The 15,351-nt window shown below is 43.1% G+C and overlaps 1 protein-coding gene across 3 annotated transcripts in view; it reads left to right on the plus strand.

Moving 5' to 3' along the window:
* The first annotated feature begins 2,587 nt into the window (after positions 1–2,587).
* LAMTOR3 (late endosomal/lysosomal adaptor, MAPK and MTOR activator 3) overlaps positions 2,588–15,351 on the plus strand; it is a 45,150-nt gene continuing 32,386 nt past the window's right edge. The window contains exons 1-5 of one of the 3 annotated variants that reach the window (XM_068113112.2): positions 2,629–2,683; positions 6,013–6,113; positions 6,443–6,477; positions 11,105–11,139; positions 14,500–14,558. In XM_068113112.2, coding sequence (XP_067969213.1) covers positions 6,092–6,113; positions 6,443–6,477; positions 11,105–11,139; positions 14,500–14,558 — 151 coding nt within the window. In that variant the 5' untranslated portion in view covers positions 2,629–2,683; positions 6,013–6,091. Of the gene's footprint in view, positions 2,684–6,012; positions 6,114–6,442; positions 6,482–11,104; positions 11,140–14,499; positions 14,559–15,351 lie in introns of all 3 variants that reach the window. The other 2 variants (XM_068113113.2, XM_068113114.2) reach the window with 2 other exon arrangements.

The following is a 15,351-nucleotide window of genomic DNA, read 5'->3' on the forward strand; positions in this document are numbered from 1 at the left end:
TTTAATTTATCATGGCCTCTACTGCATGATGTTCAGAACACAAAAACAATGCACCCTGACTTCCCTGATTTTTGTTTTTCTGGTGCTCCTTCCACAAAGCCTCTACAAGCCTGTGCAAAGGCTACTTTGTACATGCAATGTCTTAATGTTGTCATCTCTGCTAACCCCAATAGCCCACTGATCACCCACTGGAAAGAGCTTCTACCTGCAGGGGCTTCATCCTCTCCTACCTGGTTGTCGATGTACGCGTTACCTGTGTCTAAACGTGCCGGTGATATACAGTGGAGGCTTGCACACTATTCTTTGCCTTCCAACACGTTTCTTAAACGACTGAACCTCGTGATATCTGATGACTGCCCTTTTTGCCATCACTCCGAGGACACTTTCCATGCATATGTCGGATGCCAAAGGCTGGCTCCACTTTTTCAACTCCTGAAATATGTCTTCCAGAATTTCGGTTTTTGTTTTTCTACCTATCTTTTTGTGTACTACATGCCTGTGTCTAACGAGAATGTCGGTTCTCAAATCGTTAATTTTTTACTTGCCGAGGCGAAACTCGCGATATATATTACGCGGAAGAGTCGGGTCTCTGGGACAAGCTCACCAGAATGCAGTATTTTGTTAGCCTTTAAAGGCCTTGTGTCTGCCCGCCTTAAAATTGAATTTAATTTTTACCGAGAGACTTCTCGGCTTGATCACTTTGTTCAAAAATGGTGCAAAGCTGAAATCCTGTGTAAGGTGGAGGGAGATGAACTTTTTTTGCTGCTCTAATTATAATTAATGTCATGTTTTTCAATTCCTTGATTTAATTTTTTTGTTGACTGCTATTGAATTACTTGGTTTGTTGTGCTTTTTTATACTTTTGTAATAAAAGACCTTAAAAGTCAAGTCTCTCTCTCTCTCTCTCTCTCTCTCTCTCTCTCTCTCTCTCTCTCTCTCTCTCTCTCTCTCTCTCTCTCTGTCTCTGTCTCTGTCTCTGTCTCTGTCTCTCTGTCTCTGTCTCTCTAACAGTTCCACAACTCTTGTAGTTTAGGAGTCGCGGAAGGCGAGAGAACGAGGCCATTCGTAGGGTTCGAAGTTGGTTTATTCAAACAGCAAGATCCAGCACACTAAACTCGAACGGAAGTCAGCACGCTTATATAAAGCCAAAAGCCCTCTTCGGAGGGCGTGGCAACGGCAACCGCGCGTGCGTCACGTCCGCACAACCACAAGTCCAACCGGCCCGTGCACGTGTATTATGCCCAAATAAGGTAATCACATAAGGTAACCGCCACATGCGGTTACCTGCACATAAGGTAACCGCCACAGTAGGCCTTTTCCAAATCAATAAACACCAAATGTACAGTAGATCCTTCTGCCCCTTCTGTACACCTTTCAACCATCTGTCTAAGTGCAAAAATCGTGTCCACAGTGCTCCTGCCTGGTATAAATCCAAATTGCTCTTCTCCGACCAACACAACACTCTTCTCCGACCTCAATCTTCTCCCAATAATTCTTTCCCAGATCTTCATTGTGTTCGACATCACTTTGATGCCCCGGACTCGGCAAGATGGTTGCCAATTTCATGATATACCTTGTTATTTGTTGTCAATTGTTTGTTAATCGTCAATGGGGTCTGCTATATTCTTCATTCTTCCACTTTTACAAGAGACTGCATGTGTACATACATGGGCAGTTGAAAAGTGGGGGCAACAGGAAATTATATGGCCTCCCCACTTTTGAAAATTAACTTGGGATAACGACGAAATCACCTGTTTTGATACCGTAGTTTTCTTATCATGACTCATTCGTATAAATGATCTCTGTCCGCTGTCCCAAACCAGCAAGAGGGTGGTGACGTGATCACGTGATGTGGGATGTGACAACGTGACGTGGTGACGTCACGTGATTCACTAATAGTAAATACCAATAGATTGTACATTTGTCACATCAGGCATTAGTGTTCACTTTCCAAGATATACGGGCCACTTAACTTACCTGTCGGATCACTTCGGCCCTCCCACACTTACCTTCCCTATAATAATAAATTTAAACAAACACCGGCACTCAAAATTACACAGTACGTAATAAATAGATGGTCCTTAATAATTACTGGGGACGATCTATCAGTGTGGTCATAAATCGTGGAGATTAAGTTGTAATGTAAAGCCTACATCATGGGATTCGACTATTCGTAGTAGGTGGTGGGAATTGGGGTGGGGAGAGGTGGGGAGAGAGGAGGGGGGTGGGGCGATTGCGCCAGTGTCAAGCGTCAACTACATGATATTTTAATCAAACAACAGCAATACTATTACTAGTATCCGATTCTAAGGACAATTCGGCTGAACACCTTATCTTTGAACCTATAATTTTTTGTGACAACCATTTATTTGTACTCCTTCCTCCCTAAGAAAAAAAAACGAGTTGGTGTAGACGTTGACATCATAGTAGGCGGTGTAACACTTCATCGTTGACCCATTTTTTCTTTAAAAAAAAAATGCAGTGTTTCTAAATAATGGTTGCCCGTATTTCGTATTTGAAAATATTTTCCTAATAGAACGGTTTACTGAACGTTTTTCCACTTAAAAGTGAATGTTTTGGGAGTGTCGACTGTCGAGGCACGTATCACATGACTCCAGTCTCCAACTCACAGTCACATGATCGTCGATCGGCTCACGGCTGATGTTGCACATCGACTGAGGCGGTTTGTTTATTCTCTTATTATTTGAAACTGTGGTAAATGATTTGTTATTTAGGTAACAGTTTTTAAATGGACATTAGCAAAGATTTGGTTGTTGATATTATTTATTTCGAACCCTTTCTGTTATAGTCATTAGACAACGGCTCGTGGGTTTGATTGTGCTGGTGGTTGTTATTTGAAAACACGGGTGGTGCTCGCAGGTAATTTTCGGCTGGCCAAACCTGCATATTGAACTGTGATCGACTCGGACAATGATGTCACCTGCTCGTCTACCTGGGCGGGCATCATCTTTCACACAAACAAAGCATGACACATAAATAAATGATACCAGCAGGAGGGATCCGCAGAACATGTCTTTAAGTCAACAACTCTCTCCCCGCCTTCACAAACCTTGTCATCAACATCCACCGCCTCCCAAGTCCTCAATCTCCTCCTCCGAAGTCCTCATCCTCCGTCTCCCGACCCCAAGTCCTCAACCTTCTCCTCCCGACCCCAAGTCCTCAACCTTCGCCTCCCGACCCCAAGTCCTCAACCTTCGCCTCCCGACCCCAAGTCCTCGACCTTCGCCTCCCGACCACAAGTCCTCAACCTTCGCCTCCCGACCCCAAGTCCTCGACCTTCGCCTCCCGACCCCAAGTCCTCAACCTTCGCCTCCCGACCCCAAGTCCTCAACCTTCGCCTCCCGACCCCAAGTCCTCAACCTTCACCTCCCGACCCCAAGTCCTCAACCTTCGCCTCCCGACCCCAAGTCCTCAACCTTCGCCTCCCGACCCCAAGTCCTCAACTTTCGCCTCCCGACCCCAAGTCCTCAACCTTTGCCTCCAGACCCCAAGTCCTCAACCTTCGCCTCACGACCCCAAGTCCTCAACCTTCGCCTCCCGACCCCAAGTCCTCGACCTTCGCCTCCCGAACCCAAGTCCTCAACCTTCGCCTCCCGACCCCAAGTCCTCAACCTTCGCCTCCCGACCCCAAGTCCTCAACCTTCGCCTCCCGACCCCAAGTCCTCAACCTTCGCCTCCCGACCCCAAGTCCTCAACCTTCGCCTCCCGACCCCAAGTCCTCAACCTTCGCCTCCCGACCCCAAGTCCTCAACCTTCGCCTCCCGACCCCAAGTCCTCAACCATCGCTTCCCGACCCCAAGTCCTCAACCATCGCTTCCCAACCCCAAGTCCTCAACCTCCGCCTCCCAAGTCCTCGACCTCTGCTTCCCAATTCCTCAACCTCCGCCTCCCAATTCCTCAACCTCCGCCTCCCAATTTCCTCGATCTCCACCTCCCAAGCAACAGTATGCTGCTTACCCTCAGTTCCTGTCACTTTTTGGCAGCTTTTCTGTCCTTTTCTCATTTTGCATTAGATTAGAATGATCTCTGATCTTCGTTGAGATCGTGTCGTCTTTCAATCACTTCAATTTTTTTTTTTGTCGATGGTGCGATTACGTTGTTTCTATGTGTAAGCCGCGTGTAAACACAAGTCAGGAAGCAAAAGTGTTCTGAAGAAGACGTGACATGTCACGTGATATTTGACATAATCCCATCACCGTTTTTTTGGGGTGGGGGAAATGCAGAGTACAAAGACACCAAAAAAGCACTAAAATCTTTGTTTCAAGATATTTAGTTAAGAAAAAAACCCAATAATTGCAGTGAGTTCTACAGTATGAATTCTACAGTTCTACAGATCTTCCTACAGTATGAATTACTGATTCTGTGGGCCTTTAATTTTAATTGAATGTTGTATTTGGAACACGAATTGGAACATGAATTGAAAAACAAACCTGTAGTCGATCAGTACTTTGGCTCTGATTTCATCATGAATGCACATGCGCAGAGAGGAGCAAGATGTTTTTGCTCTCTTTGCCTGTCTGGCAGTCAAACAAAATTGAAAATCATTACAAACTCAATTTGCAGCCCAATGGAATACTGCTCTCCCCTCTGGGCCGGTGCTCCTGCCTCACACCTAGCTCGGCTTCGCGCTGTTGAAACCAAAGCATTCAGAATCATTGGAATCTCCCACAATGAAGCATATTGTGAGGGCCTTTCACTCACTCACCACAGGCAGGTAGGTGGTCTTTCTGTCTTCTACCGACTCCTATCTGGCCTAACTCCCCCAGCTCTATCTGTGCTCTGTCCCCCAAATATTCCTACAGGTCACACAAGATCTGCCAGCAACCCTCTTCTGGTGAAATTGCCAAAATCAAGACTCTCTGCTCACCTTCACTCCTTCATTCCTCTTTTCTCCCGCCTCTGGAACAAACTCCCTCACTCTCTTCAATCCCACTCCTCCCTCCAGGTCTTTAAAACATCTGTTCACCACCATCTCTTATCTTCCCCAATCCAAAACCTTGATCTTTTCTTTTCTATCCCCGTTAATTCACCCCAGATCCACCTTTTTGAAATGCCAACTTTTTTCCTGGAAGTCCTAGCTGTGTCCATGTGTTTTATACCTCTCCCACCCCTCCCCCTTCCCATTCCTCCTCCCCCCAAGCCCTCTCCCTCCCACAGATCTCCCGATGTCCCTGTTCTCTGCTGTTGTACTTGTGTGCTTCCGGCTCTCTCCCCATCTTCTCTCACGCTCCCTTTATTGTATGTTTTGTGTGTCGGTTTTTTTTTTTTTGTGATTAATGTCAGCTCACACACGAGCCTCGATCTTGTATACAAAAAAAAACAAAAAACAGAAACAGACGCTGTTTTAAGGATGTTATAAAGGACGCAAAAAACTGGCACGAATAACTAATGTGACGTGTTATATATGGTGGTGTGTAAGTCTGCATTTACAGCGGTAAAGTTCTGGATTTTTTTTTTTATACAACCGTTAATTTCATTATTTCATTTCAATTTAATTCTACACTTGAAGACTTTATGGGATAAGGTGTTCTATGAACTCTCTAGTTAGCCCGTCCCCTGCATGCACAGCGGGAGACCGGGTTTTGCAATCACTTTGTGTAGAGCTGTCCCGGTTGTAACTTCTTCTTTTTTTACCATTTGAGTATTTGTCATAAAATATTCAACAAAGCTTTATTATGAGAATATGGAGAAGATTAATTAACAATTTTGTCAAAAGGTCAAAGGTCAGCATCACCTAAATCATCAATTTTCATCCGATTGAACTGAAATTTGAAGAATTTGCATATTGGGTAGCTGAATTGGTTCACCAATCAAAAGCTAGAAGCCGATTGTGTTTTTCAGATCAAAAGGTCAAAGTTGCATAAAAGTGTCAAATTTCATTCAATTGACTTTATATTTCAGCAGAGTTTGCATATTGGGTCACTGAAACCTATTGCTTTTGAGGTCAAAAAGTCAAGTTCACCTAAAATCATCTTTTTTTTTTTTTTAAAGCTGTTTTCGTCATGCTTGGTTTACGGAAGGAGTAGAAGTCTGAATACAAAGTGGACGTGGACGGGCTTTGCATTTTCAGATGCTTTCTAGTTTATTTTGCAGTAAGTAGACCTTCACCCCCGTTTAGTTTTGTCATTGTAGCAATGGGTTTGATGTGGTTCATGGATAACGTTAATATGTCAGACTAGAAGCAGCTCAGGCCATATCCATCTCAAATCAACCTCTGAATCAAAATTGATCCAAGATGGTTATGATCTGAACTGGTTTTATTCGGTCAAGATGGTAACAGTACTTCTCACCTTTCCAATCTGCACATTCCAAAACATTTGAAATGTATATAATCCAGCAGGTGACATTTATTAAAAATGACTTTTTCAGCTTATGCTCGTCACTTATCCCACTGAGATTGTTTTTACCTTTTCATTTACAGGAGGTGCTTTCATTAAGGAAAACAAAATGGCAGATGTACGTAAGTTTCATCAGCCTTAAGGATATGCTTCTATTGTTTTTTGGGGGTTTCTTTGGACTGTTTTTTTTCCTGAACTTCTGACACAGCTAGACATGTTCAATGCAGCTTACAGAATAGACGTTGTGCGATAATCGGAATTCTTGTGCAACAGTATAAGAATGGTGATTGTTGAATTGCACAAGTTCAAGTGCATTTACTCGCACTGTATCCTTGTTGGAAACGAGTTTTGCCCTGGGTTATGCATTTGCACTTGCATGAATGATACCAGTTTAAGGACGTGTACCTCGATGAGATGACATGAGCTGACATACAATTTTCTTCTGGTATAAATGAACAGTGTAAACATCTTACTGGAAAAGTCAGCATGACACCTTACATGTCATTGTGGTTATTTTAATCGTTTACAAAATATAAATTCAATTTTATTGTCCGTGGTTGTTCTTAAGAAATAATGTCTCCTATATTTCTACTCTAAAATGGGTAAGGATATTTGATTGAAACAAAGACAGATACTAACATCAATCTTTATTCTACCATGGTGCTTATTCACTTCTCAACATAATCACCACTGAGATCCACACATTACTGCCAACGTTCAAGTAGTTTCACTTAAAATTATATGTGAACGTCCTGGCATCACTTTTTTTTTCTTCTATTTTTAAATGCGTGGTCTTTCAGATGAAATGCCATGATTTTACACATTTGTTATTAACTATGAACTATTTATGACACTGTCAGAGTGACAACCCCCTCTGGGATTGTAAAACCTTAGCCAAGAAACCGCTTCAGTAAAACTAATGCTTCTGGGTTGTCAGGGTCTTTGGGGTCCTCTGGGTGTTTTGGGTCTTTTTGGTCTCCTTGGTCTCTTGGGTTTTTAGGGTCTTTCAGGCTCTTTCAAGGTCTTTTGGGTCTTTAAGGTCTTTGGGATTGTTTGGTTGTTCAGGGTCTTTGAGGGTCTCTTGGTTGTCGGGGTCTTTAAGGGTCTTTTGGGTCTTCATGGCCTTCAAAAGTTTTTGGGTCTTCAGGTGTCTTCGGGGGTCTTTGGAGTCTTCTGTGTTCTGTCATCTTCTGTCATCGAGCTGGCAAGCTGGAAGCACCAATTTTTATTTTTTTTTATTTTTTTTTTGTATACAGAATTGAGGCTCGTGAAAGAGTTAACATTTATTTCACAAACAGATCAAACAGACAAACAAAATATATAAAATGAGGGGGTGGAAGACAAGATGGGGAGAGAAGGGGAAGCACACAAACACAACATTTGAGAGCAGGGAGATGTGTGGGAGGGAGAGGGCTTGGGGGGAGGAGGCGTGGGAAGGGGGGGGGGGGAGGGAGAAGTATAAAACACAAGGACACCAAGGACTTCCAGGACAGAAGTTGGTATTTCAAAAAAGTGGATTTGGGGTGAAATTAGTGGGGGTAGAAAAGATCAAGGTTTTGGATGGGGGAAGATAAGAGATGGTGGTGAACAGCTGTTTTAAAGACCTGGAGGGTGGAGTGGGATTGAAGAGAATGAGGGAGTTCCAGAGGCGGGAGAAAAGAGGAATTAAGGAGTGAAGGTGAGCAAAGAGTCTTGATTTTGGCAGTTTAACCATAAGAGGGTTGCAGGCAGATCTTGTGTGACCTGTAGGAATATGTGGGGGACAGAGCCCAGAGAGAGCTGGGGGGGCAAGGCCAGAGAGGAGTCGGTAGAAGATGGAAAGACCACCAACCTGCCTGCGGTGAGTGAGTGAAAGGCCCTCGGAGGTAGCTTCATCGCGGGAGATTCCAATGATTCTGAACGCTTTGGTTTCAACAGCGTGAAGACGAGCTAGGTGTGAGGCAATTCACATTTATTGCCACATCGGATGCAATTTAAATGCTCTAATGGCAGGGGGCTGCTCGATTTGAAACTGTTTGTTCGATTATGTGTAGCATTTGATGACTAAGGTGCATAATAAAAATTTGTATTGGTGTCAAAGCCAGTGACAAATTGCAAAGGGCTCCAGAGCTTTTCTCTGGAGAAGGTACTTATGCATTTAGTAATGGGGTCAAAGGCAATGCACCATTGACTTTTCAGCAATTCTGCCTTCACTGCTTGATGATGGCAGTCCACACTTGTTTTATTTGTTTTTTTTAGGCTCATGAAAGACCGCAGTGATAGAGGGTAGAAGGCAATGCACTGGAGAGTCAGTCGACCAGTGGGTGGATATACGAATGCACCAAATGGATGAACAAACAGGAGGTCAGAGGAGATGGAAGGAAACAGCAACCTGCAAGTCCATGGCAAGAGGGTAGTAAAGGCAGGGTAAGGAAGGAAAGAAACGTGCAGATTGAGTGAGGAAGGCCTTCTGGCCTTCCGAATTAGCCTGGAAAGTCACTCAGTTGTAAGATGACCTCCTAAACTAACTACAAGACAAAGGGAAACCCAACAGATTACACGGCATTGAACCCCATTGAGGTTTTGAAAGTAATGCCAGGAAATATTTTAGCAAATTACAATTGGAGGCTGTTCATGATTCAGTAATAATCCTAAACACAAGAGTCCTTGAAATGATAGAAATATAACAGAACATGCCCCGGTGTCAATATAATCACATATTGGTCCTCAAATTCTGATAAAAGGCGGCAGATAAAAAGGGACTTGGGGGGGGGGGGGGGGGTGTTCCTTTCCTCCTTTTGACACCCACCAAAGGAGAATACAACCAATACAACGGCTCGAGGATGAAATGTGTCGACTGCAGCCCAGACACTGTCAATTCCTTGTAAAATCAGGAGACTGGGAGCTAAGCTAGGAGAACTCTGACAGCAGCATCCTGACGGGTTTTGTTCAGAATGACTGTGTGGATTGCATCCCATATTCTCCCATCACCCTCCAAGAGGGTTTGAACAGCAGTGGCTTTGGGGAATTTTCATCATCGACATGTGAGATATCCTGATTGCAAATGAAGTCGTCTTCTTCTTCATATGCATCACAGGTTATGGGGTAGCATCATTGGCTGAGGGTATGGCTGTGTTACTTATGTAATGTCCTCTGCTGGTTCGGGCAGGAATTTGTAATTTGTTCATGGTGCCAGCGATAGCTCGCCTACTCTACGCGAAGGACACCGTGGGATCTTTAATGTCCACCAACGAAGGCTGGCAGACGGGACGTCATTTAACGTCAATCCGACCCCAAGTCGCTGTCGCAACAAAATTTAATGCAGAGGGATGGCACACACAATGATGCCTCGCCTTGCCTGTGGAACATCAGAAAGACCATCCTATCAGTCCCCACATCAAGTAAGGACCCAGGACTTGCTCTCTAAATGTACACATGCTGTCCTTCAGCAAATGGATCTGTATTCCACCATGTTGAGGAGGGGGGAGGGGAGGGGGAAGTATTATTGCCTACCATGGTGCTTATTTGTGATTCATGTCGGGGGGGGGGGGGGGGGGGAAGCGGAGAGGGGGGCGGCAGAGAGAGGGGAGAGGGGAAGGAGGGGGGTGAGCAGGGGGGGAAGGAAGGGGGTTCATATATATGCTGGTGGGTGAATGTGGCTCACGTTTCTGAGTTGAGTGTGATGCCGATCAGGAAGAAGAAGAAGCCGTACTACCAACTTCGTACACTTCCGGAATTGTTTGATTTATTTGTGTTCAAATGTCTGGTGATTGTTTTGTATTTATTTATGCGAATGTGTACTTGTATATAACTGTCATTAATTTTAAAAGGCTTAGGCACTCTCGAGCGATTTTTTTTTTTTAACTCCAAAAAAACGATCTTTTTTTTCAATTTTTTTTTCTTTGCCTAAAACACTCCCAGGCATTCACTGATGAACCTCTGAAAGTTTGACGAAGATCCGTTTAGCCATCTCTGAGAAAAATGGCGACACAAACAGACAGACATCTCTCTTATATCGTAGATTATTTGCAGAGAGTTAGGATGCAGTGCTACCAAATTTGTGAGGTAAGAATTACTAGTGGGTAAGTGGGTAAGTGGGTGTGGGTTTTGAAGTTTCGATTAGTTTTTGTATATCCTGTGCAATGTTGTGGCAGTTTATAATGAGGATCTCACCTCGATTGCCTGACTTTGGCGATCGTGGTGGTATGTTCTTATATAATGGAGCAATCTCCATTTTTAATGTGATTACAGCATTATTAAAGTGAACCGAAAGCAAGCTGCAGTTGTTTGTTTATCCTCCTCGTGCGGTCAGGTGCATGAGGCTGCCGAGGCAGTTTAATTGGCTAGGGGTTACAATCCTGGACAGGTCGCCACTCCGACGCAGGATACTCGACTGCTTTAACCTCAGAAAGCTGGACTCATTCTGTCGAACTTGAAAGGTGGACGGGCTGAGTCTACCAGCTGGTGTTATTTTGGCATGGGCTGGGGCCTGAACTCACGACCGTAAGACCCTAAGCCTTAACCGTTAATACACCACCGAGCTTATGCAGACAAGCTGAGCGGGTCTAAATCTGCCACTAAATGTATAAAACGTTCATTATAAAGCCTGTCTTCCAATACTTATCACTGCGTATAATTAAATGAACCAGATTAAGATCTGCAATGAAGTGAATATTTGATGCATAAAAAGTATGCTTGCAATGTGGGAGTGTGTTTTGTACATTAATAATGCCAACTTTTTTTTTCTTTTTTTTTTGCCTTTACAGGATCTTAAGCGGTATCTTTACAAACAACTTTCCAAGTAAGTTTTTCACGGAATACCTGTAATCTCCAATCAAAGCATCCAGTCGGCTCATGAAAGGAAAATTATGGACAACTATAAATTATAATTCGACTCAAATGCCTCTAAGGATATGTATGCTTCAACCCACTATTACATTTAATCTCAATTAAAGGTCACATGGAAACCTGAATGTCACATTAGAGACAGTGAGAGAGTAGAAGAGATAGAGACTTCAGATATTTCGAGCTTGAGTTGGGGTCTGCAAAATGATTCTCAAACGGCACATGAACTTTGACTGGTTGCCCCCCCAAATTGAATCCATTCATCCGTGTATTACTTTCCATGCTTGTACCAAGTTTGGTTGAAATCTCTTCAGTAATTCACAAGTTATTGTGGGAGCAAAATGATTTTCGATTAAAGGTTACATTCCCTTTGACCTTTGATCTTTTGAACCAAAGCTTTCCATTACAGTCTACACTTGTGCCAAGTTTGCTTTAAAGACCATCAGTGGTTCTCAAGTTACCGTGGTAACAAAAAAGTGATAACGGATGGATGCGTGGACAGAGAAACAAAAAACATAATGCTTCCGGCCTTCAGCTGCACAGGCATTAAAATGTCTGACTAGGCCTGTTTAGCATTCTCATTTGAACCCGTGGCTTACTATGTGACCAGCATCCGAGATTCAAATCCCAAATACTGTTTTTCTTTTTTATACTCTGTGTTAATACTCTTGTAATTTATGCTAAAGTACATCAATATCCCTTCATGACCTTGATATTTATGAAATTTATTCACAAGGTCCTCCACCAACCTTTGGTCCCTCTATAAAAATGAATGTGGGAGGAGGGATTTGGGGGTAAGGGAGGGGGAGAATATACTTGAACTTACTTATCTTTCATGTCATCATAATACTGCATATGACCTTGTCATGCATATACTGCATATGATTGTGCTCTTTCGAAATATGCTGTCGGAAAATAATAAAAGCACTATTCCAGTAGCATAACAAATTATGATGTGACCAGCAGGTACCAATGAGCAATATGCTTTTTGAAACTGTAAATGTACGATTATAATATATTGCCACTTATTGTAGTTAAATATTAAGATTTAAAAGCTCACAGGATATGCGTGTAATATCTCCGCATACCGTGATTTGGCTTTATCTTGTCACTCGTAATCTAACTGTTTGCGAACGCAGTTTCCACGTGCAAACACCAATTTGAATGGAGCAACAGAAAAAAAAAAAACATTTTGGTTACCATTTCTACATCGTGTTAAAAAAAAAAATGTGCAAAAATGTATTTCCATCACAACACAGGCATGGTAATTAATTGTGGCTAACAACCAATCAATTTCCATGAGATCCTCCATGTTTTACCTTGTATGTCGTTGTTCGTTGCTGATGGTGATTAATTTTGACTTAAAACCGCATATACAGACTTGGCATTTAATATGGAATTTTTTTTTCTTCTTGACTTGGGTTTACTTTCTGAACTCGGTATATCAATCTGGTGAGTTTCTTTTAAGCTTCGGTGATTTCTTTGTTAAAAGAACCATGTCACTGTCTGTCGCAGCAAGAAGTCAATAACAGGATTATATCACAGGTGGCGTGACAAAATGTACGGACAGGTACATTTGACGATTGGCTTCACAATCGGGTATATAAGGGTTGTTGGTTCTGTATTAGTGGAAAACAACTGCTGCACGTCTACAAAAGTTATTGCCGCTTCCCCTGGAGATGGTCTGTCAACTCGACAATGCTGTTTGTCATTTAGTGGTGGCTTTACGAAACTCCGGCATGAAACAGCGTGCTATTGCTCGGCAGTATGGCATCACTCAAGGTCAGGTGTCAAAGATCCTGAAACGAAATGCTCAGAGGGGTGTCCCTACTCCAATACCGAGGTCAGGACGTCCCCGCAGAACCACAAGGAGGGATGATCGCCAGCTGCACCGGTTAGTCTGCAATGGCCGTACCAAGTCAGCTAATCGGCTCAGGGCTGAGTGGCAGCAAATGACAAATGTGCCTGTATCCAGAAGGCTAGCCAACCAACGACTGGTTCAAGCAGGTTATCGTGCCAGGCGTCCCCTGAGAAAGCCACGTCTGACCAGACAACACCGCCAGCGCCGATTGCAGTGGGCCAGAGAGCACCGTCAATGGCAGCCAGGACACTGGAATCACGTGATCTTCAGTGACAAGTCTAGATTTCTGGTCTATCGTCAAGGTGGCCGCATCCGAGTGCGCATACAAGTGCACTAAGCCCACAACGAAGATTGTATAGTGCCAAGAGTCCAAGCTGGAGGTGGTGGGGTGACCGTTTGGGCTGCTTTTCATGCCGGGGGCAAAACTGACCTGGTTGTTCTGAATGGAAACCAGAACGAGTTCAAGCACAGGGCCATTCTGGAAGAAACATTGCTTCCATTTGTTCGTGCACCCTTTCGAGGAAACTTTGTCTTCCAAGATGACAATGCACAGCCTCATCGTGCTCGCATGATCCAACACTTTCTTGCTGACCGTGGTGTAGAGCATATGGAGTGGCCTGCCATGTCCCCGGATATGAATCCGATAGAGAACTTGTGGGCAGAATTAACGCATCAAATCGACAACTTGGACCAGCAGCCTGCCTCTATGCGTGAATTGCAGCAGGCTATTGTAACTGCATGGCAAGCGATTCCTGTCCAAACCTTGGCAAATCTCGTGAACAGCATGGCTCAACGTGTACGTGCTCTCCTGAATGCTCGTGGGGGTTACACAAAGTACTGAACTGTAATTTTACTGTCCGTAATCCCAGTCGTAATTTAACTTTTGTTTTTGTTTAAAAATATTTTTGGCTAATGTGCAAAATAAAGAGATACTTCTGGAAAACGCACAGAAGTTTAACACAGTACTGTCCGTGAATTGAGTTCGATATCAGTTTACATCACTTTCAAGGATCAATTTATTTGCTTCGAAATGTCAAATGTGGTTTTTGTTTGTTTTAAAGGTCACATTAACAAAATCTAGAATAATTTCAACATAATTCCAATGAACTTTTGGTTCTAAGTCATCTTGAAAAGTAAGTTCACCCCACAAAAAAAATATTCCATATTAAATGCCAAGTCTGTAGATATATCTTCTAGAACATGTTGATTATCTATGCTCAATCTTAATTGTGCTAGATGCTGGATTTGCTTTACTACAGTGAGGCTCTTTGGCGACAAGGGGGCGCTATGCACATGTTGGAGTCCTGAATGGATTTTTTGTTTGTTTCTGTACGACTTCCAAAGCATTTGGGTGTTTTTGAAGCATTCATTGTTTATAAAATGAAAATTAATATTTCAGCATTTTATCCCCTTTATTAACCAGGGTATTTTCCCTTTACTCCTCTTTTTTTGCAGAGTTGAAGGCTTACATGCCATAGTAATATCTGATCGAGATGGTGTTCCGATTGTTAAAGGTACTGTTCACTTCCTCTCTTCATAACACCATTGTAATTTGCAGTTTTGCTCCTTTATTATGCGAAATTAATGGGCAAATTGTAAGATTTGCAAATTGTAAGATTTCCCAATTTTAATTACAAAATACACGAGCTTTCATAATGGATATGAAAATAGATTTTTAGATGACATACTAGCAGTAACTACAAATGCAGCATGCCGGTTCTGTCTCTGGTTCTGTCGCACCACTAACGCAGTGCTCCTGCACTTTCGGGAAGGGATTCAGAATCTGTCCAATGTTGCATACACACAATGGCTTTTCCAAGATGCCTTGGGATCTTGTCATCTAGCTAATGCTCACAGACATACCTCAGAGGGATAGCATATCCATTGATGCAACACCCTGCCTGTGAAGCGCGAGGATGACAGTTTATAGTTTGATTTAGAATCGAACCCAGACTTGACGGTCAATGTCAAATACGCTACATCTGAGTTGGCCGCTCAGCCCTATTTTGCATTGCAGATTGTTACGTGTTCCTCCCAGACCCCCTGGTCACGGTGTACCTCCGAATCCCGCGAGGAGCCACGGCAGAAAAATATGTTATTCTGTGTTAGAAATCAATAGTGAAACCACACCAATGATTTTAAACGAACAAATATTGTATTAAGAATCACACACAAAAATAACGGTACAACTAATAGCAATCCAGAGTGCACTCTATATATCTTAGGATGGTACCATCAGCTAAAGTCAGAGAACTCACTGCGCCTCAAGCGAGTGAAAAAAAGACACTCCTCAATGTCTCTATAACT

The sequence above is a fragment of the Myxine glutinosa genome, chromosome 4, assembly GCF_964187855.1.
Source record: "Myxine glutinosa chromosome 4, kmMyxGlut1.1, whole genome shotgun sequence".
NCBI classification, from domain to species: Eukaryota; Metazoa; Chordata; class Myxini; order Myxiniformes; family Myxinidae; genus Myxine; species Myxine glutinosa.